At 46.2% G+C, this 27,325-nt stretch overlaps 2 protein-coding genes across 6 annotated transcripts; both read right to left on the bottom strand.

The window, feature by feature from the left end:
- Positions 1 to 932: 932 nt before the first annotated feature.
- On the bottom strand, positions 933 to 7,942 carry LOC118365715 (repetin-like). 2 transcript variants are annotated; one of them, XM_052490549.1, is made up of 4 exons: positions 7,748 to 7,942; positions 5,804 to 7,226; positions 3,939 to 4,079; positions 933 to 2,438 (listed from the first exon to the last, which is right to left on the bottom strand). In XM_052490549.1, the coding sequence occupies exons 1-4, from the start codon at positions 7,789 to 7,791 to the stop codon at positions 1,971 to 1,973; spliced, it is 2,076 nt and encodes a 691-aa protein (XP_052346509.1). In that variant the 5' UTR covers positions 7,792 to 7,942; the 3' UTR covers positions 933 to 1,970. The 2 variants fall into 2 exon arrangements, with proteins under 2 accessions (XP_052346509.1, XP_052346510.1); XM_052490550.1 differs by having other exon boundaries at positions 7,762 to 7,866.
- Positions 7,943 to 10,159: 2,217 nt separating this feature from the next.
- Positions 10,160 to 15,753, bottom strand: LOC118364919 (zinc finger protein 318-like). Of its 4 annotated transcripts, none has more exons than XM_052490551.1 (4): positions 15,095 to 15,753; positions 13,668 to 14,295; positions 12,520 to 12,652; positions 10,160 to 11,261 (listed from the first exon to the last, which is right to left on the bottom strand). In XM_052490551.1, exons 3-4 carry the CDS (start codon positions 12,625 to 12,627, stop codon positions 10,785 to 10,787), a joined length of 585 nt encoding a protein of 194 aa, XP_052346511.1. In that variant the 5' UTR covers positions 12,628 to 12,652; positions 13,668 to 14,295; positions 15,095 to 15,753; the 3' UTR covers positions 10,160 to 10,784. The 4 variants fall into 4 exon arrangements, with proteins under 4 accessions (XP_052346511.1, XP_052346512.1, XP_035602634.1 ...); XM_052490552.1 differs by having other exon boundaries at positions 15,136 to 15,753; XM_035746741.2 differs by lacking the exon at positions 13,668 to 14,295.
- Positions 15,754 to 27,325: the final 11,572 nt, after the last annotated feature.

The following is a 27,325-nucleotide window of genomic DNA, read 5'->3' as shown; positions in this document are numbered from 1 at the left end:
GGAGGTTGCTAGTAGCAGGCTGGGTAGATGAGAGCTGGAGGTTGCTAGCAGGCTGGGTAGATGTGAGCTGGAGGGGGTGGGTAGGTAGGAGGGGCTTGTTACCAGGCAGCATGGCACCAGCGGGCATGATTCCAGGAAGCATGGTATCATGGGGCATGGTACCAGGGGATAACCCCTCCCAGGAGGGAAGGCAATGGTGTAGGGGCTGCTGTGGTATGCCATCTACGGAGAGTACTGGGTGGTTGCCATCATAGATGCATGAGGAGGATGAGAAACAGGGTATATAGGGTCCATGGAGTATGAGTAGAGCTCAATGGAGCCGTCTATAGACTCATCCCCATGCCTAACCCTCTCAGATCTCTCTATGTCCCAGTCTCTAGTAATAGTGTGGCAGTTGCTGTCGGTGTCCCAGTTTCTGGTCCCAGAACGTTTGTCTCTGGTCCTTTGCAGCCTCCTGTCTATGTCCTTGTCTATCTCTCGGTTCTGTCTTTCTCAGATCTGCCCCGGTCTCCCTCTTGGCCTCTGTCCCAGTCTCCCTCTTGGCCTCTGTCCCAGTCTCCCTCTTGGCCTCTGTCCCAGTCTCCCTCTTGGCCTCTGTCCCAGTCTCCCTCTTGGCCTCTGTCCCAGTCTCCCTCTTGGCCTCTGTCCCAGTCTCCCTCTTGGCCTCTGTCCCAGTCTCCCTCTTGGCCTCTGTCCCAGTCTCCCTCTTGGCCTCTGTCCCAGTCTCCCTCTTGGCCTCTGTCCCAGTCTCCCTCTTGGCCTCTGTCCCAGTCTCCCTCTTGGCCTCTGTCCCAGTCTCCCTCTTGGCCTCTGTCCCAGTCTCCCTCTTGGCCTCTGTCCCAGTCTCCCTCTTGGCCTCTGTCCCAGTCTCCCTCTTGGCCTCTGTCCCAGTCTCCCCTTGGCCTCTGTCCCAGTCTCCCCCTTGGCCTCTGTCCCAGTCTCACCCTCTTGGCCTCTGTCCCAGTCTCCCTCTTGGCCTCTGTCCCAGTCTCCCTCTTGGCCTCTGTCCCAGTCTCCCTCTTGGCCTCTGTCCCAGTCTCCCTCTTGGCCTCTGTCCCAGTCTCCCTCTTGGCCTCTGTCCCAGTCTCCCTCTTGGCCTCTGTCCCAGTCTCCCTCTTGGCCTCTGTCCCAGTCTCCCTCTTGGCCTCTGTCCCAGTCTCCCTCTTGGCCTCTGTCCCAGTCTCCCTCTTGGCCTCTGTCCCAGTCTCCCTCTTGGCCTCTGTCCCAGTCTCCCTCTTGGCCTCTGTCCCAGTCTCCCTCTTGGCCTCTGTCCCAGTCTCCCTCTTGGCCTCTGTCCCAGTCTCCCTCTTGGCCTCTGTCCCAGTCTCCCTCTTGGCCTCTGTCCCAGTCTCCCTCTTGGCCTCTGTCCCAGTCTTTCTCTGGGTCTTTGTCCCCGTCTTTATGTCTGTTCCTTTCTGATCTGTTAGTTTCTCTGACTACCGGTATGTCCTTGTCTCTCTCTGGTACTGGAGTGTCTGTGCCAGTCTCCCTTTCAGTCTCTCTCAGATCTGTCCCTTTCTCTGACTCAGTCCTTCTCTCTGGTACGAGACCATCTTTGCCCGTATCTCTCTCTTGCAGGAGTGTCCCCTTTTCTGACTCTGTCCTCGTCACCCTCTCTGTCCCGATCTCTGGTACTAGTGTTTGTGACCATCTCTCACTCAATCTCTTTCCGATCTGTCCATTTCTCTGACTATATCCTCCTCCCTCGCTCTCTCTTTCCTTGTCTCTGGCACCAGAGTGTCGGTGGCAGTCCCTCAGATCTGTCCATTTCTCTGACTATATCCTCCTCCCTCCCTCTGTCCTTGTCTCTGGCACCAGAGTGTCGGTGCCAGTCCCTCTCAGATCTGTCCCTGTGTCTCTCTATGTCACATACCCTGTTACTAGAGCTGCTGTATTCAACGGTCATGTTTGAGTGCTGGTTTAGAAGGGGGCTGGCGCTGTCTGATGGTAATGAGGAAGTACTGAGATGTTTAAATGAAGGCTCGCTTTCCTTTTTCTCTTTCCCCCTTCTCATTCTCAAACTCCTTCCTTTTCAAGTCTCCCATCTTCCCATACAGCCTGTCATTGGTCCTGTCTGTCAGCTGACCCAACTCCTCAACCCCCAAGTCCAGCCCAACGATCTCCAGCAGGGTCTGCATCTGCTCGTGCCGCTGCTCATCCTCAAGCCTCACCTTCGTCTTCTCCTCAACTAGAGAAGACTTGGATCTACTGCTGGAGTCAACATGACCCTCGGGCAGAGTCGGCCAAACTTGTGGTAGCTCCTCGCCCACAATGAGTAACCCATTTTTGTTGTTGACGATCTTTGAGAGCTTGTTGAGGTCCACCCCTTTATTGAGGACATTGAGGAAGCGCTGGAAGCCTGTGGCTGCTATGTCTTTCTCCTGTGTCCTGAGTGAATGAACTGGCCTCTGAATTTGCCGTTCATCATTCGGGACCACCTAACAGGAAACATATGATGAAATATCAATGAATATCTAACCACTTCATCTATCAACAAACTAGTGCTGGGCGATTAACCGAAATTTCAGGTATTTTTCTTTTTTTAAACTAATTGACTGACATATGTTCAATTATTTGAATACCACTTTGTTCAGTTTTTTTAGTAGGGAATTGTAGTTTCCAACAGGCCAATATTCAGCATGCTTTAGCGCATAACTACAATGACCATAATCCATTTACTGGTCTGGTCTGTTTCTTTTACGCCATCTATTGAAGAGAGAAGAATGCACAATTGTCAGGTGATATAGAGAGCAACTGTTGCTTTGTGAGGTATCTCTCCCTGAAAATACATAATCTAGTTGGTATTCAGCAGTCATAAAAGTATGCCTTATTTACTTTGAAGGACTAGGAAATAGTGATTTTGTAAGACAGCATAGGCAGAAGCTCTATAGAGATGAGATGACTTGGAATTAAATAAAGTCATCAAATAAAACAAATGTAATATACACAAATTCAATATTTTATTAATTTAAAGTAACGTGAATAAATTAAAGGTTAATAAGTGATAAGCAGTAATTGGCAGTCACTGCCATCATGGGGCTTTTATTAATTGTTTTACTCTATTAGAGCATTCAAACCACAATGCATTTCATGTTAAAAAATGATAATAATCTAAACTGAAAAAGCACTAATCGCTCAGCACTAAAACAATCAAAATGTGTTCGATTTGCATCATCAACACCGGCCCATCAAACGTATCCTTCACTTACGTATCACTTTTGTGTGTGTCTGTGTGTGTGTGTCTGTGTGTGTGTGTCTGTGTGTGTGTGTCTGTGTGTGTGTGTCTGTGTGTCTGTGTCTGTGTGTGTGTGTCTGTGTGTCTGTGTGTCTGTGTGTGTCTGTGTGTGTGTGTGTGTCTGTGTGTGTCTGTGTGTGTGTCTGTGTGTGTCTGTGTGTGTGTCTGTGTGTGTGTCTGTGTCTGTGTGTGTCTGTGTGTGTCTGTGTCTGTGTGTGTGTGTGTCTGTGTGTGTGTGTGTCTGTGTGTCTGTGTGTGTGTCTGTGTGTGTGTCTGTGTCTGTGTGTGTGTGCATTTCACACTACCTTTGTGTTATCATGGGCTTGGCTGTGTTCATCTGAACGTCACAGTGAATGCATTTGGTTGCATAATGACTCATTTGGCAATGATTGGCGTTTAGCTGGCTATAGTTGTGCTACAGGTTCTCTCAATGACTGTTCGCAAGCTAGGTAGCAATTGATGCATCAGGTGGCTGACAGGGATAACACTAATGTAGCTGTGACATTTTAGAAAAAAACTATAGGCCTATAAGAACACAACAAAATATTATGAAGCGTACAATTAAGTAGGCACTTCATATCCTGCCAATTTGGAATGGGTGTCAATGGGAGAAATCGATTGTATAAAATCGGGGGCCATGGTTTTCTTGACTTCCTTCTTATGATACTTTGGCCGACCTGTATGTTTTGTTATGGCTACATACCTCCTCATTGTCGGGATAGCGTCGCTGGTTCATTAAAACCCTCAGTCTCAGAGGACGGGCCTCTTCATTTTCTAGGGGAGCTCTAATCATCAGATCCAATGCTCGCATCTTGTTTTGTTTCTTCAGCTTGACAGGGGTATCCTGGAGGAAAATAGAGACAATATTTTAGTATGTGTAATGCAGTGGTCTCTGAATAGTGATTTCAGGTCAGTTTCTATTTACCTCTTAGAGACTCTTAATGGTTTTGGGTAGCTGATCTTAGATCTGTGTTTGGCGAAAAGGGGGTCTGCTGCTAAGTCCATGTAGCAGAAACATCAGAATCAGGTAAGATCTGATGGTCACCCTGACGAAGGCTGTTGTAGCCGCAACGCATTGGTGGATTTGTTTATTATCGCTATGCATAAGCCACAAACAATAAAAAGCTTAACATGTTTTACGCTTACACGCCAGTGCCTTGATTTTTTAGGACAAAGGCTTTTTTGGCATTCTTTACTATCCATCATCAACTTCATTTGGATCTCTCAGGGAAGATTTATTCATAAGTGTTGAGATCAATTCAGAATTTAATTAAATTCAACCCATTAATTGAAATTCAAATTGTTTACACCCCACAGGAAGCAGATTTTTTTTTAAATAAAGTAGAATTTTAAATAAATTAAACTTAGATATGGACATATGACTCAATCCTTTGACAAATACTTTGCCAAAATCACCTGACACCTCTTACTAAAGAATAGATACCATTTTAAATGCTAGTTTGATTATAACTCAATGATGTCCAACAGTATTTTGTTTGTATTTTTGCCATGAAATGTTCCTTCCAATCTGGAGTGTTTGTTCAAATGCATTCTGAGAAATGTACATTTTTCTATCATTACATGTAATAACATGTAAAGTGAATGATTCATAATTAGAGAACCTACATAACTAACCCTGCATATCTCCAGACCACTGTAATTGTAACTTGTTTTAGGGGGATGAGTTTAAAAAAATGTTTGAGCCCAGGGGTCTGGCAGTATGGCATTTTTGTCGCTCTGCTTTGCTTTATCTTGGCCAGGTCGCAGTTGTAAATGAGAACTTGTTCTCAACTGGCCCACCTGGTTAAATAAAAGGTGAAAAAATTTAAAGAAAATATCACTTACCCACCTTGCGTCTTATTTCCCGAACCCAGACTGTGCCTGTTTGGTGACACTTTACCCAAGTAGGAGGGAATTTCCGTGGTTGGTAGACGGTTACGTCACCGCGCAGTGCCCAGGAAATAATTAAATTGATGGATGCTACTACCCCCCTCCCCTCCAAAGCAAACATGGATTCCAAATTCTGTTTTTGCTTTACGCGCACACCTGTTTCTCCCACCTGTTTGGCCTAACTAATCAGCCTCGCAATACGGCGCCGTGCTGCAACAAGACAGGAAGCAGAAATGGTGTCCGAGCAAACATTTGAGCAAACCTTGAAATCCATCTTTGATTAATAGTAATTTCAGCGTGACTTGACTTGAACGCTTCTCCAATGTCACGACGCCCCAAAAGACGGAAAGTTCAATAAATGTACTTACACATTATTAACTGTATATATATATATATATATATGATGGCGAGCTGGTAGGGCTACAACATGTCAAACATAGTTTCGGTAAAAATGCATGATGTCAACATGAACATAATGATGTATGGAATAAATTCAAGGGGAATTTGACACAAATCTAGATTTTTGCATGAACTATCCCTTTAATTCAAATGTAATTCTGCTTCCTGTGGAGTGTGGCCAATTCAAATCTAATACTTTTATGGGAATTGAAAGACCATTTAGAAATTCAGAATTAACCCCAACCCTGATTAATAAATACAGCACTAATAGGTACATACCTTACTCAGAGTGTCCAGCACCCTCCGTTTAAGAGGTAGGCATATGCGTGACGACTGGTCCGCGACATTACTGTTGACTGTTCTATTGTTCACCTTCCTCGGTTTAGACATGCCCTTCGCTGTTGTGTATGCAGTCTGTGTTCTAGGCATGTCCTTAGCTCCGCGTTTAACCTTTTGCAAAGCAAGAACAGCTCTCTTCTCCTCTATGAGATCCAGGTCCTCCACACTGAGCTCCACAGGATCTCCATCAACGTCCCCATCTGTGTCTGGTGAGAAGGGAGCACCACTACCCCTCAATGAGCCTTCGCTCCAGTCTCTGGACAATGGGTCCATTATGTAGCTCATATCAGAGGAAGCACCATAGTCCTCCCAACCTTCTCTAGTCCTCCTCATGCTGGAGTATTCACTGTAGAGCTCTCTGGCCATAGCCTGGCCGTTGTCTCTCTTAAGGCTATCGTTCCATTGTCCTGAGCTCAGTTCTCCGTACTCCCTCTGGTGACCGCGCCTCTCTGGTTCTCCATACTCCCTCTGGTGACCGCGCCTCTCTGGTTCTCCATACTCCCTCTGGTGACCGCGCCTCTCTGGTTCTCCATGCTCCCTCTGGTGACCGCGCCTCTCTGGTTCTCCATGCTCCCTCTGGTGACCGCGCCTCTCTGGTTCTCCATGCTCCCTCTGGTGACCGCGCCTCTCTGGTTCTCCATGCTCCCTCTGGTGACCGCGCCTCTCTGGTTCTCCATGCTCCCTCTGGTGACCGCGCCTCTCTGGTTCTCCATGCTCCCTCTGGTGACCGCGCCTCTCTGGTTCTCCATGCTCCCTCTGGTGACCGCGCCTCTCTGGTTCCCCATGCTCCCTCTGGTGACCGCGCCTCTCTGGTTCCCCATGCTCCCTCTGGTGACCGCGCCTCTCTGGTTCTCCATACTCCCTTTGGTGACCGCGCCTCTCTGGTTCTCCATACTCCCTCTGGTGACTGCGCCTCTCTGGTTCTCCATACTCCCTCTGGTGACCGCGCCTCTCTGGTTCTCCATACTCCCTCTGGTGACCGCGCCTCTCTGGTTCTCCATACTCCCTCTGGTGACTGCGCCTCTCTGGTTCTCCATACTCCCTCTGGTGACTGCGCCTCTCTAGTTCTCCATACTCCCTCTGGTGACTGCGCCTCTCTGGTTCTCCATACTCCCTCTGGTGACTGCGCCTCTCTAGTTCTCCATACTCCCTCTGGTGACTGCGCCTCTCTGGTTCTCCATACTCCCTCTGGTGACTGCGCCTCTCTGGTTCTCCATACTCCCTCTGGTGACTGCGCCTCTCTGGTTCTCCATACTCCCTCTGGTGACTGCGCCTCTCTGGTTCTCCATACTCCCTCTGGTGACTGCGCCTCTCTGGATCCATTCTGCCAAGGTGCCTGAACTGGGCTGATACTCCAGGTTCACTGTAGAGAATAAAGGGGGCGGTGAACTGTACTGTGTGTCTGGGTGACAACTATATAACACTAATGTTAAGTATGTGATGAATATAAACATGTTGGTCCTTGACGATGCTATATTGGCTGTTATTTGCCCATATATGCACGCTCAAGGCAAGACATAAGTCCTCAAACGAATTAAAAGGCTTTTAAACAAACAAGTTGAGTTCCAATATATAAGTAGTTGCATTTCTTCTTTAATGCTAACTTAGCTTGCTTGTACGTTATTGTTCTGAATGTCAGCTGAAATGTGCACGTTAGCCAGCTAACGTTAGCCAGCTAACGTTAGCCATAGTTTACTACCTAGCTAGTTTGTAATGTAATTTTCAGAGCAGGCTGGCATATACCTTGCTAGCTAACGATGGTAAATGCAAGCATGCCAGATAGAATATCGACAAATACATGAAATTGCCACATTGAAATAGTCACATTACACATTTTCCATAATAAGTGGTGGCAAACACTGACTATAGCTAATGATTGCCTACCTCGAGTCTGTTACCTTCGCGCAGGCTTGTGTTCGCCGTATCATTCTGGTTCTTGTCGGGTCAAACAATTTGCATTACCAGTCTCTCTTAAAAATAGGAGTGCTTCGACTTCAATATAAAATGTATAGATCGTGTTAAGTTCGTTATAAAGGCAACTGGTCAAACAACAAACTCGTTTCTTGTCTACTTCGTCTAATAGTTCTGTATTCAGCTTCATAGGATCGACATTCCAATACTGCCACCAATAGGACGGAGTGCGAAGTGCATGGCATTTTCTATGACCAAACCAATGAAAGTTATGCCTGAAAATAAATGTTAAATTACTTTTGACATACACTTACAATATCAGTCAGAATATTTTATTAATTTAAATATATACAACGTGAAAGACGATCTTTAGACTGAACTGGGGAGTGAAACCTGGGCAGTTTTCTTGCTTTTAGCTATCAGGCATGAGAACTTACAAACATGTCATTGCATTGATACACATGTACTATGCCCAGGGCCAGGAGTTTTTCCTGACCACATGACCAGACCAAGTGAACTCCACAGCCTTAAGATTTGGTTTATAATGGGCGAGAAAATGCGTTTGCTGAGCAGATATCATAGTCAAGAAAAAACTCCTGGCCCTACCCATACCACACACAATGCAAAACATTACACTGAAAACAGCTTCAACATGAAGCATTTAAGGATGAGGATCAACTATAACAAATCCTTTCGCTAGTGTCATGACAAATCTAGCTTCCTGAGGAATCCACTTCTTCTGTGTCAGCATTTAGTTTCTCCCCATCTATCATTGCTACTCGTTCTGGATCTTGGGCTCCTCTTCAAAGGGGAAATCTGTTGCAGCGACCTGAGGGGTCACTTTCCCTGATGCTTCTGCAAGCAGTCACTTTATTTTGTGCTGGGGAGCCTTATTCCTCGTCTTCAAACGCCGTTTCCTCTTACACAGACGCTTCCTTAGATGATTGTGATAACTCTAAATGAAAATACCTGGGAGGAATATATTGTTTACCCCCTTCGCTCTCTTCATTCATCCCGGTTCAGAGGGGAACTTTGTCACCATCTGACAGGACACTTTCACATGTTTCTGTCTCTTCCATGTTTATTCTTTTCACTTTCACTACGGCTTCTGCATGCTTCTGTCTCTTTTCCTTGTGGTTGCTAGCTGGCTGGGTGTATGTGAGATGGTGGTTGCTAGCGGGCTGGGTGTATGTGAGATGGTGGTTGCTAGCGGGCTGGGTGTATGTGAGATGGTGGTTGCTAGCGGGCTGGGTGTATGTGAGATGGTGGTTGCTAGCGGGCTGGGTGTATGTGAGATGGTGGTTGCTAGCTGGCTGGGTGTATGTGAGATGGTGGTTGCTAGCGGGCTGGGTGTATGTGAGATGGTGGTTGCTAGCGGGCTGGGTGTATGTGAGATGGTGGTTGCTAGCTGGCTGGGTGTATGTGAGATGGTGGTTGCTAGCTGGCTGGGTGTATGTGAGATGGTGGTTGCTAGCTGGCTGGGTGTATGTGAGATGGTGGTTGCTAGCGGGCTGGGTGTATGTGAGATGGTGGTTGCTAGCGGGCTGGGTGTATGTGAGATGGTGGTTGCTAGCTGGCTGGGTGTATGTGAGATGGTGGTTGCTAGCTGGCTGGGTGTATGTGAGATGGTGGTTGCTAGCTGGCTGGGTGTATGTGAGATGGTGGTTGCTAGCTGGCTGGGTGTATGTGAGATGGTGGTTGCTAGCTGGCTGGGTGTATGTGAGATGGTGGTTGCTAGCTGGCTGGGTGTATGTGAGATGGTGGTTGCTAGCTGGCTGGGTGTATGTGAGATGGTGGTTGCTAGCGGGCTGGGTGTATGTGAGATGGTGGTTGCTAGCGGGCTGGGTGTATGTGAGATGGTGGTTGCTAGCTGGCTGGGTGTATGTGAGATGGTGGTTGCTAGCGGGCTGGGTGTATGTGAGATGGTGGTTGCTAGCGGGCTGGGTGTATGTGAGATGGTGGTTGCTAGCGGGCTGGGTGTATGTGAGATGGTGGTTGCTAGCGGGCTGGGTGTATGTGAGATGGTGGTTGCTAGCTGGCTGGGTGTATGTGAGATGGTGGTTGCTAGCGGGCTGGGTGTATGTGAGATGGTGGTTGCTAGCGGGCTGGGTGTATGTGAGATGGTGGTTGCTAGCGGGCTGGGTGTATGTTGTATCTCTGACTTAAGGTCAATCAATCAAATTAATTTACTTTTGAAAGCCTTTTTTCCATCAGTAAATGTCACAAAGTGCTTAGACAGAACTCAGTGCTTAGATAATGTGGCCCAGTCCGATGATACCCCCAGACAGGGCCAACCAGGCAGGATGTAACTGCTTAGGTGAAGTGAAGGCCATCCTCACATGGGGAATGCTGCTTTTTAGTTATCTTTTCGACAGAGTGACTGTCCCAGTCTCTGGTCCTAGAATGTTTGTCCCTGTCCCTTTGCAGGCACCTCGCTCTGTCCCTGTGCCTCTCAGATCTGCATCTGACCCGTTCTCTCTCAGATCCGTCACTGTTTCTCTCTCGGCCTCCGTCCACGTGGATCTCCGAGTCTCTGTGCCTCTCAGATCTGTCCCTGTGCCTCTCAGATCTGTCCCTGTGCATGTCAGATCGGTCCCAGTCTCTCGCTCGGCCTCCGTCCCAGTCTCTCGCTCGGCCTCCGTCCCAGTCTCTCTCTGGGTCTCTGACTCTCTCAGATCTGTCACTGTCTTTCTCTCCGTTTCTTTCTGATCACTTAGTTTCTCTGACTACCGGTATGTCCTTGTCTCTCTCTCCGGTACTAGAGTGTCTGTGCCCATCTCCCTCTCAATCTCTTTCAGATCTGTCAATTTCTCTGACTATATCCTCCTCCCTCCCTCTTTCCTTGTCTCTGGTACCAGAGTGTCGGTGGCAGTCCCTCTCAGATCTGTCCCTGTGTCTCTCTATGTCACATACCCTGTTACTAGAGCTGCTGTATTCAATGGTCATGTTTGAGTGCTGGTTTAGAAGGGGTCTGGCGCTGTCTGATGATAATGAGGAAGTACTGAGATGTTTAAATGAAGGCTCGCTTTCCTTTTTCTCTTTCCCCCTTCTCATTCTCGAACTCCTTCCTTTTCAAGTCTCCCATCTTCCCATACAGCCTGTCATTGGTCCTGTCTGTCAGCTGACCCAACTCCTCAACCCCCAAGTCCAGCCCAACGATCTCCAGCAGGGTCTGCATCTGCTCGTGCCGCTGCTCATCCTCAAGCCTCACCTTCGTCTTCTCCTCAACTAGAGAAGACTTGGATCTACTGCTGGAGTCAACATGATCCTCGGGCAGAGTCGGCCAAACTTGTGGTAGCTCCTCGCCCACAATGAGTAACCCATTTTCGTCGTTGACGATCTTTGAGAGCTTGTTGAGGTCCACCCCTTCATTGAGGACATTGAGGAAGCGCTGGAAGCCTGTGGCTGCTATGTCTTTCTCCTGTGTCCTGAGTGAATTAAGTGGCCTCTGAATGGTTGGATTATGCGGTTCATCATCAGGGACCACCTAACAGGAGACACGTGGAAATATCAATGAATATCTACGCAGTTCAGCTACAAACAAACAAAATGTGTATGATCTGCTTGCATCATCAAGATGGCTCCGTCAAACGTATCCTTAATTTACGTATCACTTGTGTGCGCATTTCACACTACCTTTGTGTTATCATGGGCTTGGTATATTTATCTGAATGTCACGATAGATGTACAGTGCCCTCCATAATTGTTGGGACAGTGAATACATTTTTTTCTTCTTTTGGCTCTATATTCCAGAAGTTTGGATTTTAAATCAAACACTGACTATGAAGTTGAAGTGCAGACTGTCAGATGTAAATTGATGATATTTTCATCTATAAAAATCGGGTGAACCGTTTAGAAATGACAGCACTTTCCGACATAGCGCCTGTAATCATGGTAGCCTCCACATTGATGGAGAAGTTTTTAGAAACATACTCTATTCTTGTTTGCAATAAAAGTGACTCCAAAATGACTATACATTATTTACCATTCATTTCTGTTGGGCACAAAGTCATCTGAAAAACAATCAAATCAAACAGCAAAGGCATCCAACAAAGCTTGATGTGGTCATTGTGTGCTGTGAATATGGGACCAAATACTTCACTTTTTACTACTTTAATACACATAAGTGAATTTGTCCCAATACTTTTGGTCCCCTAAAATGGGGGACTATGTATAGAAAGTGCTGTAATTTCTAAATGGTTCACTCGATGTGGATAAAACAATACCCTCAAATTAAAGCTGACAGTCTGCACTTTAACCCCACAGTCATTATTTGATTTCAAATCCAAACCTGTGAAGTAAAGAGAAAATAAGATAAAATGCTTCACTGTCCCCAAATAATTATGAAGGGCACAGTATTTGGTTGCATTCTGTCAACTGCATTCGACTCATAATTACTCATTCAGCAATGATTGGCTGTTATCTGACTTGCTATGCTACAAGTCCATCTCAATGACTGTTAGCATGATAGGTAGCAATTGATGCATCTGAAAGGATAGAAACATTTTCGTGCAGGTGGTCGACGGAGATGACGCGAATATAGCCATGACATTCGAGACAACACTGTAGGCCTAGAAGAACACACAAAAAGATGACGTATACAAGTAGGTAGACACTTAATATCTAGCGTATGTGGGATGGGTGTCAATCGCAGAAATCGATTGTATAAATCGGGGGCTATGGTTTTCTGGACTTCCTTCTTATGATACTTTTGCGGACCTCTATGTTTTGTTATGGCTACATACCTCCTCATTGTCGGGATAGCGTCGCTGGTTCATTAAAACCCTCAGTCTCAGAGGACGGGCCTCTTCATTTTCTAGGGGAGCTCTAATCATCAGATCCAATGCTCGCATCTTGTTTTGATTCTTCAGGGGTATCCTGAAGGAAAATAGACAATACTTTAGAATAATATATGCCATTTAGCAGACGCTTTTATCCAAAGCGACTTACAGTCATGTGTGCATACATTCTACGTATGGGTGGTCCCGGGAATCGAACCCACTACCCTGGCGTTACAAGCGCCATGCTCTACCAACTGAGCTACAAAAGGACCACATACTAAAAGCACCATTTTAGTATGTGTAATGAGGTTGCCCCTGGATAGTGATCCAAGGTCAGTTTTTATTGACCTCTTAAGACTCTTAATAGTTCATGTAAGAACCAAGGTTTATCTACTGCTAAGTCCATGTAGTAGAAACATCAGAATCCAAACATCAAGAAAGATCTGGTGGTCACCCTGATGGTGCGGGTTTTTTCCATTCTCGCTATGCATAAGCCGTAAACAATAAAGGCGCTTGACTTTCTCCACTACACACCTTGATTCATTCTGGAAGTGTTTTTGCACAAATGCATTTTTGGAACTATTTACTATCAAGCAGCAACTTCTTTTTGATCTATCAGGAAATATCTATTCATAACAGGGTTAACGTCAATTCGGGATTTCAAATTATATTCAACATCAATTGAAATTTGAATTGGTCACACCCCACAGGAAGCAGAATTTGAAATAAAGGAAGTAGAATTTAATTCAAATCAAAGAAATTCAACTGAGATATGAATATATGAGTCTCAACCCATTGACAAATACTTTGCCAAAATTACCTGCCACCTCTTGCTAAAGATTACAGATACAATTTTAAATGTTAGTTTGATTATAACTCAATGATGTCAAACAGTATTTTGTTTGTATTTTTGTCATGAAATTGAGAAATTTACGTTTTTCTATCATTACATTTAATAACATGTATAGCGAGTTATACTGAACAAAAACAAAGATTTTACAGAGTAACAGTTCATATAAGGAAATCAGTCAATTGAAATATATTCATTATGCCCTTATTTATGGATTTCACATGACTGGGAATACAGATATGCATCTGTTGGTCACACATACCTTTAGAAAAGGTAGAAGCATGAATCAGATAACCAGTCAGTATCTGGTGTGACCACCATTTGTCTCATGCAGCGCGACACATCTCCTTTGCATGGAGTTGATCAGGGTGTTGATTGTGGCCTGTGATATGTTGTCCCACTCCTCTTCAATCGCTGTGCAAAGTTCCTGGATATTGGCGGGAACTGGAACACGTTGTCCTACACGTCAATCCAGAGCATCCCAAACATGCTCAATAGGTAACATGTCTGGTGAGTATAGAGGCAATGGAAGAGCTAGGACATTTTCAGGTTCCAGGAATTGTGTACAGACCCTTGCGACATGGGGCTGGCTGTGCATTATCATGCTGAAACAAGGGGTGATGGTGACGGATGAATGGCACGACAATGGGCCTCAGGATTTCATTACATTACATTTAAGTCATTTAGCAGACGCTCTTATCCAGAGCGACTTACAAATTGGTGCATACACCTTATGACATCCAGTGGAACAGCCACTTTACAATAGTGCATCTAAATCTTTTTAGGGGGGGTGAGAAGGATTACTTACCCTATCCTAGGTATTCCTTGAAGAGGTGGGGTTTCAGGTGTCTCCGGAAGGTGGTGATTGACTTGATTTCGTCACAATATCTCTGTGCAGTCAAATTGTCATCATTAAAATGCAATTGTGTTCGTTGTCCGTAGCTTATGCCTGCCCATACCATAACCAAACCGCCACCATGTGGCACTCTGTTCACAACATTGACATCAGCAAACCGCTAGCCCACACAACACCATACACATCGTCTGCGGTTGAGGCCAGTTGGATGTACTGACAAATTCTCTAAAATGACATTGGAGGCTGCTTATGGTGGCGAAATAAAAATAATTGTTATTTATCTGGCAAAAGCTCTAGTGGACATTCCTGCATTCCAGAATGCCAATTGCAAGCTCCCTCAAAACATGAGACATCTATGGCATTGTGTTATGTAACAAAACATCACATTTTAGAGTGGCCTTTTGTTGTCCCCCGCACAAGGTGCACCTGTGTAATGATCACGCTGTTTAATCAGATTCTTGATATGCCACACCTGTCAGATTAATGGATTATCTTGGCAAAAGGGAAATGTTCACTAACAGGGAAGTAATATATATAGAATATTTCTGGAATCTTTTATTTCAGCTCATGAAACCAAAACTTTTACATGTTGCATTTATATTTTTGTTCAGTGTGTAAGGGAGACAACCTACAAAATCATATTTACATATCTCCAGGCCACAAAGTAAAGGGAATTTGACCCAAATCTATCCCTTAAATTCGAATTAAATTCTGCTTCATGTGGAGTGTGGCCAAATCAAATCCCAACATTTTATGGAAATGTGAGACCAATTAGCAACTAAATTCAGAATTGACCCCAAACCGAATGAATAAATACAGAACAAATAGGTTACCTTACGCAGTAGGTACCGTCGCGGTGTTCTTCTGAACTTACTTATTAGAATGTCCAGCACCCTCCGTTTAAGAGGTAGGCATACGCGTGACGACCTGTCGGCGACATTGTTGTATGTTTTGAATATTGTATTGTCCATATTGGTCTGTTTAGACATGCCCTTCACTGTTGTGGATGCAGTCTGTTTTTTAGGCATGTCCTTAGCTCCGTGTTCAAGCTCTCGTGTAGCAAGAACAACTTTCTTGCGAGCTATCTTCTCCTCTATGACCTCCAGCTCATTCTTCTTACGAGCGAGTTCCAGGTCCACACTGGGCTGCACAGGATCTCCGTCAACGTCCCCATCTGTGTCTGGGGAGAAGGGAGCACTGCTACCCTTCAATGAGCCTTTGCTACAGTCTCTGGACAATGGATCCATGATGTAGCTCATGTACTCCTCCGAATCCCCACTTGCTTATCCTTACTGCCACGGCGGGCTGTACCTCCTGGATCCATTGGGTATGTTATCTTCCAGCGTGCCTGAGCGGCGGTGGGGGGGGGACACGACCCCAATATATATTGTCTTCCCCAATATATCACTGTAAACATAACTATGTAGTTTCAATAATATTAATAATACGCAATGAAAGCACTTGCGCTGATTATATACACTTAATAGCGTGTTTTTAAAATGTAAAATATTTCAAAAGATTGCGACCCCCCGCCCTTTGCCTGACAATGGTTTGATCCACTGCCAGTTCCTTTTCTGGCAAGTAACAGAGTTTTCGTATCTTTTTTTAAATTAACAACAAAACAATACATAAAGCACATGGGGAAGGAACACAAGCATACATAGATTACAAACAATGGACAATCGAGCTAGGGGGTACAATATCACATTACAATTACACAAGGACCTTAAGGGACATGCATATACTTACAATTCTAACAGCTTTTTTGTTAGCAGAGCATTTAACCGTCTTAAAATACAGTTCCATTTATTTTTGTAGGGTACAAAAATGTGGTTTTCTGTTTGTAAATGTACATTTGTGTATATGAAATTTGGCCAAAAGAATGAAATTAATTACATAAAAAATGTTTCCGCTTATGTCCGCTTATTTCTACTGTATGTAAAGAATCCAAACAGTTCATCTCTCCACAATAGTGTAAAATCTTCATAAATGTGTTCAATTATAAACCTACTGCTGTCTTGCCACAGTTTTCTTACATGCATACAATGCCAAAAAAGATGCAGTACCTATTCCATTTATGTGGCGTCGTCAAAGATGCAATCTTTGCTATCGTCAGTTTATTCCAAGATCAGCATGCAGTTGTAGTGCTTCAAAGTCCATGTGATAAGGTTAGCGATAAACTGAACTCCCAACTGAACAGAACTACACTCTCTTCTACCATTGTCTTAAATATATTTAATGGTCTCGTTGCAAAAACGAAATCGTCGCTATGGGACTTTGAAGCACGTGTGCTGATCTTGGAGTAAACTGACAATAGCAAAGATTATAGGAAACACCACAGAAACGGAATTGGTGCTCGCTAGCTTTGCAAATTCAGCTATTGTTGGAAGCCAGCCAATATGAAACAAACTATATTAAAATGACAAAAGGTTGCAGCATATGTTGTGTAAATGGTGAACTCACAACTGTCAACTCTTGTCACTGCAATCCGTTTCACATTTGCTAGCTACCTTTTAGATCGAAGCCCATATAGAATGATAGAAGATAAGATGATAGAAGCCCATCTGAAAGGTTATGAAAGGTTCTACATTTTTTGGACTTGTAAAATAGGGACATAAATGGAAAATGCCATGGATACCCCCACTCTCAACTTAAACTGGTGACTGAACTAAGATTTGTTTAAGGCAATGGTATTGCTGTTGTGATTAATTGTGTAGTTTTGGGTAGTGGTAGTTAGGAGTACGGCAAACACCTTATTTATTTTCTAGAGACAGACTGTGAGTCAGTGAGGGTGGTGAAAGGGAAAGAGCCAAGGAGAGACTTCAGAGGACAGTGTCACAGCCACGGCAGGACCAGGTGTCACCCTTGTTGCCAGCTGCACCAGTATAGGGGACAGTGTCACAGCCAAGGCAGGACCAGGTGTCAACCTTGTTGCCATCAGAACCAGTATAGGGGACAGTGTCACAGCCACGGCAGGACCAGGTGTCAACCTTCAAATCAAATTTATTTATATAGCCCTTCGTACATCAGCTGATATCTCAAAGTGCTGTGCAGAAACCCAGCCTAAAACCCCAAACAGCAAGCAATGCAGATGTAGAAGCACGGTGGCTAGGAAAAACTCCCTAGAAAGGCCAAAACCTAGGAAGAAACCTAGAGAGGAACCAGGCTATGTGGGGTGGCCAGTCCTCTTCTGGCTGTGCCGGGTGGAGATTATAACAGAACATGGCCAAGATGTTCAAATGTTCATAAATGACCAGCATGGTCGAATAATAATGAGGCAGAACAGTTGAAACTGGAGCAGCAGCACAGTCAGGTGGACTGGGGACAGCAAGAAGTCATCATGTCAGGTAGTCCTGGGGCACGGTCCTAGGGCTCAGGTCCTCCGAGAGAGAGAAAGAAACATTTACATTTACATTTAAGTCATTTAGCAGACGCTCTTATCCAGAGCGACTTACAAATTGGTGCATTCACCTTATGACATCCAGTAGAACAGTCACTTTACAATAGTGCATCTAAATCTTAAAGGGGGGTGAGAAGGATTACTTATCCTATCCTAGGTATTCCTTAAAGAGGTGGGGTTTCAGGTGTCTCCGGAAGGTGGTGATTGACTCCGCTGTCCTGGCGTCGTGAGGGAGTTTGTTCCACCATTGGGGGGCCAGAGCAGCAAACAGTTTTGACTGGGCTGAGCGGGAACTGTACTTCCTCAGTGGTAGGGAGGCGAGCAAGCCAGAGGTGGATGAACGCAGTGCCCTTGTTTGGGTGTAGGGCCTGATCAGAGCCTGGAGGTACTGAGGTGCCGTTCCCCTCACAGCTCCGTAGGCAAGCACCATGGTCTTGTAGCGGATGCGAGCTTCAACTGGAAGCCAGTGGAGAGAGCGGAGGAGTGGGGTGACGTGAGAGAACTTGGGAAGGTTGAACACCAGACGGGCTGCGGCGTTCTGGATGAGTTGTAGGGGTTTAATGGCACAGGCAGGGAGCCCAGCCAACAGCGAGTTGCAGTAATCCAGACGGGAGATGACAAGTGCCTGGATTAGGACCTGCGCCGCTTCCTGTGTGAGGCAGGGTCGTACTCTGCGGATGTTGTAGAGCATGAACCTACAGGAACGGGCCACCGCCTTGATGTTAGTTGAGAACGACAGGGTGTTGTCCAGGATCACGCCAAGGTTCTTAGCGCTCTGGGAGGAGGACACAATGGAGTTGTCAACCGTGATGGCGAGATCATGGAACGGGCAGTCCTTCCCCGGGAGGAAGAGCAGCTCCGTCTTGCCGAGGTTCAGCTTGAGGTGGTGATCCATCATCCACACTGATATGTCTGCCAGACATGCAGAGATGCGATTCGCCACCTGGTCATCAGAAGGGGGAAAGGAGAAGATTAATTGTGTGTCGTCTGCATAGCAATGATAGGAGAGACCATGTGAGGTTATGACAGAGCCAAGTGACTTGGTGTATAGCGAGAATAGGAGAGGGCCTAGAACAGAGCCCTGGGGGACACCAGTGGTGAGAGCGCGTGGTGAGGAGACAGATTCTCGCCACGCCACCTGGTAGGCGCGACCTGTCAGGTAGGACGCAATCCAAGCGTGGGCCGCGCCGGAGATGCCCAACTCGGAGAGGGTGGAGAGGAGGATCTTATGGTTCACAGTATCGAAGGCACCCGATAGGTCTAGAAGGATGAGAGCAGAGGAGAGAGAGTTAGCTTTAGCAGTGCGGAGCGCCTCCGTGATACAGAGAAGAGCAGTCTCAGTTGAATGACTAGTCTTGAAACCTGACTGATTTGGATCAAGAAGGTCATTCAGAGAGAGATAGCGGGAGAGCTGGCCAAGGACGGCACGTTCAAGAGTTTTGGAGAGAAAAGAAAGAAGGGATACTGGTCTGTAGTTGTTGACATCGGAGGGATCGAGTGTAGGTTTTTTCAGAAGGGGTGCAACTCTCGCTCTCTTGAAGACGGAAGGGACGTAGCCAGCGGTCAGGGATGAGTTGATGAGCGAGGTGAGGTAAGGGAGAAGGTCTCCGGAAATGGTCTGGAGAAGAGAGGAGGGGATAGGGTCAAGCGGGCAGGTTGTTGGGCGGCCGGCCGTCACAAGACGCGAGATTTCATCTGGAGAGAGAGGGGAGAAAGAGGTCAGAGCACAGGGTAGGGCAGTGTGAGCAGAACCAGCGGTGCCGTTTGACTTAGCAAACGAGGATCGGATTTCGTCGACCTTCTTTTCAAAATGGTTGACGAAGTCATCTGCAGAGAGGGAGGAGGGGGGAGGATTCAGGAGGGAGGAGAAGGTGGCAAAGAGCTTCCTAGGGTTAGAGGCAGATGCTTGGAATTTAGAGTGGAAGAAAATGGCTTTAGCAGCAGAGACAGAGGAGGAAAATGTAGAGAGGAGGGAGTGAAAGGATGCCAGGTCCGCAGGGAGGCGAGTTTTCCTCCATTTCCGCTCGGCTGCCCGGAGCCCTGTTCTGTGAGCTCGCAATGAGTCGTCGAGCCACGGGGCGGGAGGGGAGGACCGAGCCGGCCTGGAGGATAGGGGACATAGAGAGTCAAAGGATGCAGAAAGGGAGGAGAGGAGGGTTGAGGAGGCAGAATCAGGAGATAGGTTGGAGAAGGTTTGAGCAGAGGGAAGAGATGATAGGATGGAAGAGGAGAGAGTAGCGGGGGAGAGAGAGCGAAGGTTGGGACGGCGCGATACCATCCGAGTAGGGGCAGTGTGGGAGGTGTTGGATGAGAGCGAGAGGGAAAAGGATACAAGGTAGTGGTCGGAGACTTGGAGGAGTTGCAATGAGGTTAGTGGAAGAACAGCATCTAGTAAAGATGAGGTCGAGCGTATTGCCTGCCTTGTGAGTAGGGGGGGAAGGTGAGAGGGTGAGGTCAAAAGAGGAGAGGAGTGGAAAGAAGGAGGCAGAGAGGAATGAGTCAAAGGTAGACGTGGGGAGGTTAAAGTCGCCCAGCACTGTGAGAGGTGAGCCGTCCTCAGGAAAGGAGCTTATCAAGGTATCAAGCTCATTGATGAACTCTCCGAGGGAACCTGGAGGGCGATAAATGATAAGGATGTTAAGCTTGAAAGGGCTGGTAACTGTGACAGCATGAAATTCAAAGGAGGCGATAGACAGATGGGTAAGGGGAGAAAGAGAGAATGACCACTTGGGAGAGATGAGGATCCCGGTGCCACCACCCCGCTGACCAGAAGCTCTCGGGGTGTGCGAGAACACGTGGGCGGACGAAGAGAGAGCAGTAGGAGTGGCAGTGTTATCTGTGGTGATCCATGTTTCCATCAGTGCCAAGAAGTCGAGGGACTGGAGGGAGGCATAGGCTGAGATGAACTCTGCCTTGTTGGCCGCAGATCGGCAGTTCCAGAGGCTACCGGAGACCTGGAACTCCACGTGGGTCGTGCGCGCTGGGACCACCAGATTAGGGTGGCCGCGGCCACGCGGTGTGGAGCGTTTGTATGGTCTGTGCAGAGAGGAGAGAACAGGGATAGACAGACACATAGTTGACAGGCTACAGAAGAGGCTACGCTAATGCAAAGGAGATTGGAATGACAAGTGGACTACACGTCTCGAATGTTCAGAAAGTTAAGCTTACGTAGCAAGAATCTTATTGACTAAAATGATTAAAATGATACAGTACTGCTGAAGTAGGCTAGCTGGCAGTGGCTGCGTTGTTGACTTTGTAGGCTAGCTGGCAGTGGCTGCGTTGTTGACACTACACTAATCAAGTCGTTCCGTTGAGTGTAATAGTTTCTACAGTGCTGCTATTCGGGGCTAGCTGGCTAGCTAGCAGTGTTGATTACGTTACGTTGCGTTAAAAGAACGACAATAGCTGGCTAGCTAACCTAGAAAATCGCTCTAGACTACACAATTATCTTTGATACACAGACGGCTATGTAGCTAGCTATGTAGCTAGCTACGATCAAGCAAATCAAACCGTTGTGCTGTAATGAAATGAAATGAAAATGTGATACTACCTGTGGAGCGAAGCGGAATGCGACCGGGTTGTTGAGTGCGGAAGTTCTATTCAGTAGACGTTGGCTAGCTGTTGGCTAGCTAGCAGTGTCTCCTACGTTAAGGACGACAAATGGCTGGCTAGCTAACCTCTGTAAATTAAGATAATCACTCTAAGACTACACGCTCTAAACTACACAATTATCTTGGATACGAAGACAGCAAAGACAACTATGTAGCTAGCTAACACTACACTAATCAAGTCGTTCAGTTGAGTGTAATAGTTTCTACAGTGCTACAGTACAATCTCCTGATTCTGCCTCCTCAACCCTCCTCTCCTCCCTTTCTGCATCCTTTGACTCTCTATGCCCCCTATCCTCCAGGCCGGCTCGGTCCTCCCCTCCCGCTCCGTGGCTCGACGACTCATTGCGAGCTCACAGAACAGGGCTCCGGGCAGCCGAGCGGAAATGGAGGAAAACTCGCCTCCCTGCGGACCTGGCATCCTTTCGCTCCCTCCTCTCTACATTTTCCTCCTCTGTCTCTGCTGCTAAAGCCACTTTCTACCACTCTAAATTCCAAGCTTCTGCCTCTAACCCTAGGAAGCTCTTTGCCACCTTCTCCTCCCTCCCGAATCCTCCTCCCCCTCCCCCCTCCTCCCTCTCTGCAGATGACTTCGTCAACCATTTTGAAAAGAAGGTCGACGACATCCGATCCTCGTTTGCTAAGTCAAACGACACCGCTGGTTCTGCTCACACTGCCCTACCCTGTGCTCTGACCTCTTTCTCCCCTCTCTCTCCAGATGAAATCTCGCGTCTTGTGACGGCCGGCCGCCCAACAACCTGCCCGCTTGACCCTATCCCCTCCTCTCTTCTCCAGACCATTTCCGGAGACCTTCTCCCTTACCTCACCTCGCTCATCAACTCATCCCTGACCGCTGGCTACGTCCCTTCCGTCTTCAAAAGAGCGAGAGTTGCACCCCTTCTGAAAAAACCTACACTCGATCCCTCCGATGTCAACAATTACAGACCAGTATCCCTTCTTTCTTTTCTCTCCAAAACTCTTGAACGTGCCGTCCTTGGCCAGCTCTCCCGCTATCTCTCTCAGAATGACCTTCTTGATCCAAATCAGTCAGGTTTCAAGACTAGTCACTCAACTGAGACTGCTCTTCTCTGTATCACGGAGGCACTCCGCACCGCTAAAGCTAACTCTCTCTTCTCTGCTCTCATCCTTCTAGACCTATCGGCTGCCTTCGATACTGTGAACCATCAGATCCTCCACTCCACCCTCTCCGAGTTGGGCATCTCCGGCGCGGCCCACGCTTGGATTGCGTCCTACCTGACAGGTCGCTCCTACCAGGTGGCGTGGCGAGAATCTGTCTCCTCACCACGCGCTCTCACCACTGGTGTCCCCCAGGGCTCTGTTCTAGGCCCTCTCCTATTCTCGCTATACACCAAGTCACTTGGCTCTGTCATAACCTCACATGGTCTCTCCTATCATTGCTATGCAGACGACACACAATTAATCTTCTCCTTTCCCCCTTCTGATGACCAGGTGGCGAATCGCATCTCTGCATGTCTGGCAGACATATCAGTGTGGATGACGGATCACCACCTCAAGGTGAACCTCGGCAAGACGGAGCTGCTCTTCCTCCCGGGGAAGGACTGCCCGTTCCATGATCTCGCCATCACGGTTGACAACTCCACTGTGTCCTCCTCCCAGAGCGCTAAGAACCTTGGCGTGATCCTGGAAAACACCCTGTCGTTCTCAACTAACATAAAGGCGGTGGCCCGTTCCTGTAGGTTCATGCTCTACAACATCCGCAGAGTACGACCCTGCCTCACACAGGAAGCGGCGCAGGTCCTAATCCAGGCACTTGTCATCTCCCGTCTGGACTACTGCAACTCGCTGTTGGCTGGGCTCCCTGCCTGTGCCATTAAACCCCTACAACTCATCCAGAACGCCACAGCCCGTCTGGTGTTCAACCTTCCCAAGTTCTCTCACGTCACTCCGCTCCTCCGCTCTCACCACTGGCTTCCAGTTGAAGCTCGCATCCGCTACAAGACCATGGTGCTTGCCTACGGAGCTGTGAGGGGAACGGCACCTCAGTACCTCCAGGCTCTGATCAGGCCCTACACCCAAACAAGGGCACTGCGTTCATCCACCTCTGGCCTGCTCGCCTCCCTACCACTGAGGAAGTACAGTTCCCGCTCAGCCCAGTCAAAACTGTTCGCTACTCTGGCCCCCCAATGGTGGAACAAACTCCCTCACGACGCCAGGACAGCGGAGTCAATCACCACCTTCCGGAGACACCTGAAACCCCACCTCTTTAAGGAATACCTAGGATAGGATAAGTAATCCTTCTCACGCCCCCCCCCCTTTTAAGATTTAGATGCACTATTGTAAAGTGACTGTTCCACTGGATGTCATAAGGTGAATGCACCAATTTGTAAGTCGCTCTGGATAAGAGCGTCTGCTAAATGACTTAAATGTAAATGTAGTTATTTTTTCTACTGTATTATTGACTGTATGTTTTTTTTACTCCATGTTTTACTCTGTGTTGTTGTATGTGTCAAACTGCTTTGCTTTATCTTGGCCAGGTCGCAATTGTAAATGAGAACTTGTTCACAACTTACCTACCTGGTTAAATAAAGGTTAAATAAAATAAATACAAATATTTCCTGCTAACATGAATTTCTTTTAACTAAATATGCAGGTTTAAAGAAATGTAATTCTGTTTATTGATTTTGAGAACAGGCATTGATGTTTATGGTTCGGTACATTCGTGCAACGATTCATCTTTTTTCATGAATGAGCTTTTGTTAAATCATCCCGTTTGGCGAAGTAGGCTATGATTCGATGATAATTTAACAGGCACCGCATTGATTATATGCAACGCAGGACAAGCTAGTTAACTACACATGGTTGATGATATTACTAGGTTAACTAGTGATTGTGAAGATTGATTATAAAAAACAATTTAAGTTTGATGCTAGCTAGCAACTTACCTTGGCTCCTTGCTGCACTCGCATAACAGGTGGTCAGCCTGCCACACAGTTTCCTCATAGAATGCAATGTAATCGGCGACCAAAAATGCCAATTTAACGATTATTCTTGAAAACTTGAAATCGACCCTAATTAATGCCGATGAATCGGTCGACCTCTACTGTTTTCTGTTTTTATTGTATTAATGTTTTGCAAAAATTTATAAAAACCTGTTTCGCTTTGTCATTGGGTATTGTGTTGAGGAAATGTTTTTATTGAATCAATTTTAGAATAAGGCTGTAACGTAACAAAATGTGGAAAAAGTCAAGGGGTCTGAATACTTTCCGAATGCACTGTACCACAGTTAACGCTTGATCAGGGTTGGGGTATAAAAAAATATCAGAAACTTTTAACATCCCACAGAGCACCATTAAATACATTATAAAAAAATGTAAATACTATGGCACCACAACAAACCTGCCAAGAGAGGGCCGCCCACCAAAACTCACAGACTTGGCAAGGAGGGCATTAATTAGAGGCAACAACGAGACCAAAGATAAGGAGCTGTTAAGCTCCACAGCGGAGATTGGCGTATCTGTCCATAGGACCACTTTAAGTCATACACTCCACAAAGCTGGGCTTTATGGAAGAGTGGCCAGAAAAAACCCATTGCTTAAAGAAAAAAATAAGCAAACACGTTTGGTGTTACCCAAAAGGCATGTGGGAGACTCCCCAAACATATCGAAGAAGGTACTCTGGTCAGATGAGACTAAAATTGAGCTAACTTGGCCATCAAGGAAAATGCTATGTCTGGCGCAAACCCAACACCCCTCATCACCCAGAGAACACCATCCCCACAGTGAAGCATGGTGGTGGCAGCAATTGCTGAAAAAGGTGGCTCTACAAAGTATTGCCTTTGGGGGGGATGAATAGTTATGCACGCTCAAGTTCAGTTTTTTTGTCTTATTTCTTGTTTGCTTCACAATAAAAAATATTTTGCATCTTCAAAGTGGTAGGCATGTTGTGTAAATCAAATGATACAAACCCCCCAAAAATCTATTTTAATTCCAGGTTGTAAGGCAACAAAATAGGAAAAATGCCAAGGCGTATGAATACAAACCACTGCATTTTGCGCAATGACGCTGTGGGGTGTGTTCGAAACGTAATAAGCTGACCACAGCGCTCGCATCGCCTGCGCGAGCGTTACAAAATTAATTTAGAAATCCATGTTATTCGATTATTGCGCGCTCGCCAACGAGCGTCTACGTTGCCAAGGGCTAAAATAGAAATCGGTTCTATTTCTGACGCAGATCGCGCTGCAAGTCCTGCCTCTCCCATATCCTCATTGGTTTGTAGAAGCAGGTACCCACGTGCCATCTCCTCATTGGTTATACCAACATGGGTGACTGAAGACGAACGAGGTCAGTGGCAGTAATGCCCCTAATTTATGAAAGTTGCCAATGGCAATATAAAGTCAAGAGAAGAAAAAGACTGGAAGGAAGAGAGATGACTAGAAACGATTCAGTTGACCATTTTATGTGTGGATTAATTGTCACAGTTGAGGACTTTGGGCAAGTGCAAGCTAGCTAGCTAAATTGGCATACATGTTTAATGCTTTTCGACCTGTCCCCAAATTAATGTAATTGGTTGAGAGTTTGTTTTGATATTTTAATCTGCGTGTCGTGATTGCATTTGGTGTGGGACGACAACATTAATTTATGCACGGTGGCGCACAGCCGGTTTGGGTTCCATGTAAGGGCTGTTATAATGCAGGACGCAATGCGGAGTGCCTGGATACAGCTCTTAGACATGGTATATTGGCCATATACCACAAACCCCAGGAGGTGCTTTATCACTATTATAAACTGATTAACAATGTAATTAGAAGAGTACAATAATTGTTTTGTCATACCCGTGGTACATGTAAGGGATAAACACAGAAGTTCTGTACATTACATGCAGCTGGAAAAGGTGGATAGAGTCCCTTCTTCCAAGGTAATGTACAGAACGGAGGTGTTTATTCCGCTTATACCGTAGTTGCCAAAGAAAACAATATGAAAACACACATTTCCCGGTAAAATTACATATCTTTTGTTGACATTTTCATTTATATAAAAAAAATCATACTTTTATCATCTTTTGGTCGCTAGCAACGCGACCTAGTCATTCGTTCTTTATGTTGTGTCATCATGCTTGCTGGCAACATTCCTATCCATTGCGGCTAACACAGTCACTACCTCTGCAGGCAGAATAACAGCAAAGTAGCTGTTTTCTATTGACCTTAATTTGGATACATCCATAACAATGAACTGATAATGCCCGGCATAGCTAGAAAACGTCTTTCCACTAGATGTTGGAACATTGCTGCGGGAACTTGCTTCCATTCAGCCACAAGAACATTAGTGAGGTCGGGCACAGATGGTTGGGCGATTAGTTCGTAGTCAGAGTTCCAATTCATCACAAAGGTGTTCAATGAGGTTGAGGTCAGGGCTTTGTGCAGGCCAGTCAAGTTCTTCCACACCAATCTCGACAAACGATTTCTGTATGGACCTCACTTTGTGCACAGGGGCATTGTCATGCTGAAACAGGAAAGGGCCTTCCCCAAACTGTTGCCACAAAGTTGGAAGTACAGAATCGTCTAGAATGTCATTGTACTGTATATATAGTGTAGATGTCCTGGATGGCAGAAACTCGGCTTCGGTGATGTACTGGACTGTCCGCACCACCCTATTTGGCGCCATGTGAACGAGGGCAGTGCTATTGCCATACCAGGCAAAATCTGAACACAAATCAGATGACATAGCGACTTTTATGTGTCTAGACCAGTCTTTTCAATGGGATTTCCGTATTCTGATACTGTAGCAGAAGTTACATGTAAGTATCAAGTCCACACCTACATGCGACTTATGGTATCAGCAGGTGTTTGGGGTCACTTAGAAATGTCCTTGTTTTGTAAAGAGAATTATTTATTTTTTGTCAATTAAAATAACAACAAATTGATCAGAAATACAGTGTAGACATTGTTAATGTTGTAAATTACTATTGTAGCTGGAAACGGCTGCTTGTTTTTATGGAATATCTACATAGGAGTACAGAGGCCCATTATCAGCTACCATCACTCCTGTGTTCCAATGGCACGCTGTGTTAGCTAATCC

This window comes from Oncorhynchus keta, chromosome 32 (genome assembly GCF_023373465.1).
Source record: "Oncorhynchus keta strain PuntledgeMale-10-30-2019 chromosome 32, Oket_V2, whole genome shotgun sequence".
Classification (NCBI taxonomy): Eukaryota; Metazoa; Chordata; class Actinopteri; order Salmoniformes; family Salmonidae; genus Oncorhynchus; species Oncorhynchus keta.
This window is presented reverse-complemented; position numbering and strand designations above follow the sequence as displayed.

What these genes read in the sequence shown, in the direction of transcription:
- LOC118365715 (XM_052490549.1), bottom strand. Translation starts at nt 7,791, where the DNA reads ATGATACGGCGAACACAAGCCTGCGCGAAGGTAACAGACTCGAG. An exon ending in GCGAAGGTAACAGACTCGAG is followed by an intron (nt 7,227 to 7,747) that starts GTAGGCAATCAT and finishes TATTCTCTACAG; the next exon opens with TGAACCTGGAGTATCAGCCC. An exon ending in GCTATCCCGACAATGAGGAG is followed by an intron (nt 2,439 to 3,938) that starts GTATGTAGCCAT and finishes GTTTCCTGTTAG; the next exon opens with GTGGTCCCGAATGATGAACG.
- LOC118364919 (XM_052490551.1), bottom strand. Translation starts at nt 12,627, where the DNA reads ATGCGAGCATTGGATCTGATGATTAGAGCTCCCCTAGAAAATGAAGAG. An exon ending in GCTATCCCGACAATGAGGAG is followed by an intron (nt 11,262 to 12,519) that starts GTATGTAGCCAT and finishes GTCTCCTGTTAG; the next exon opens with GTGGTCCCTGATGATGAACC.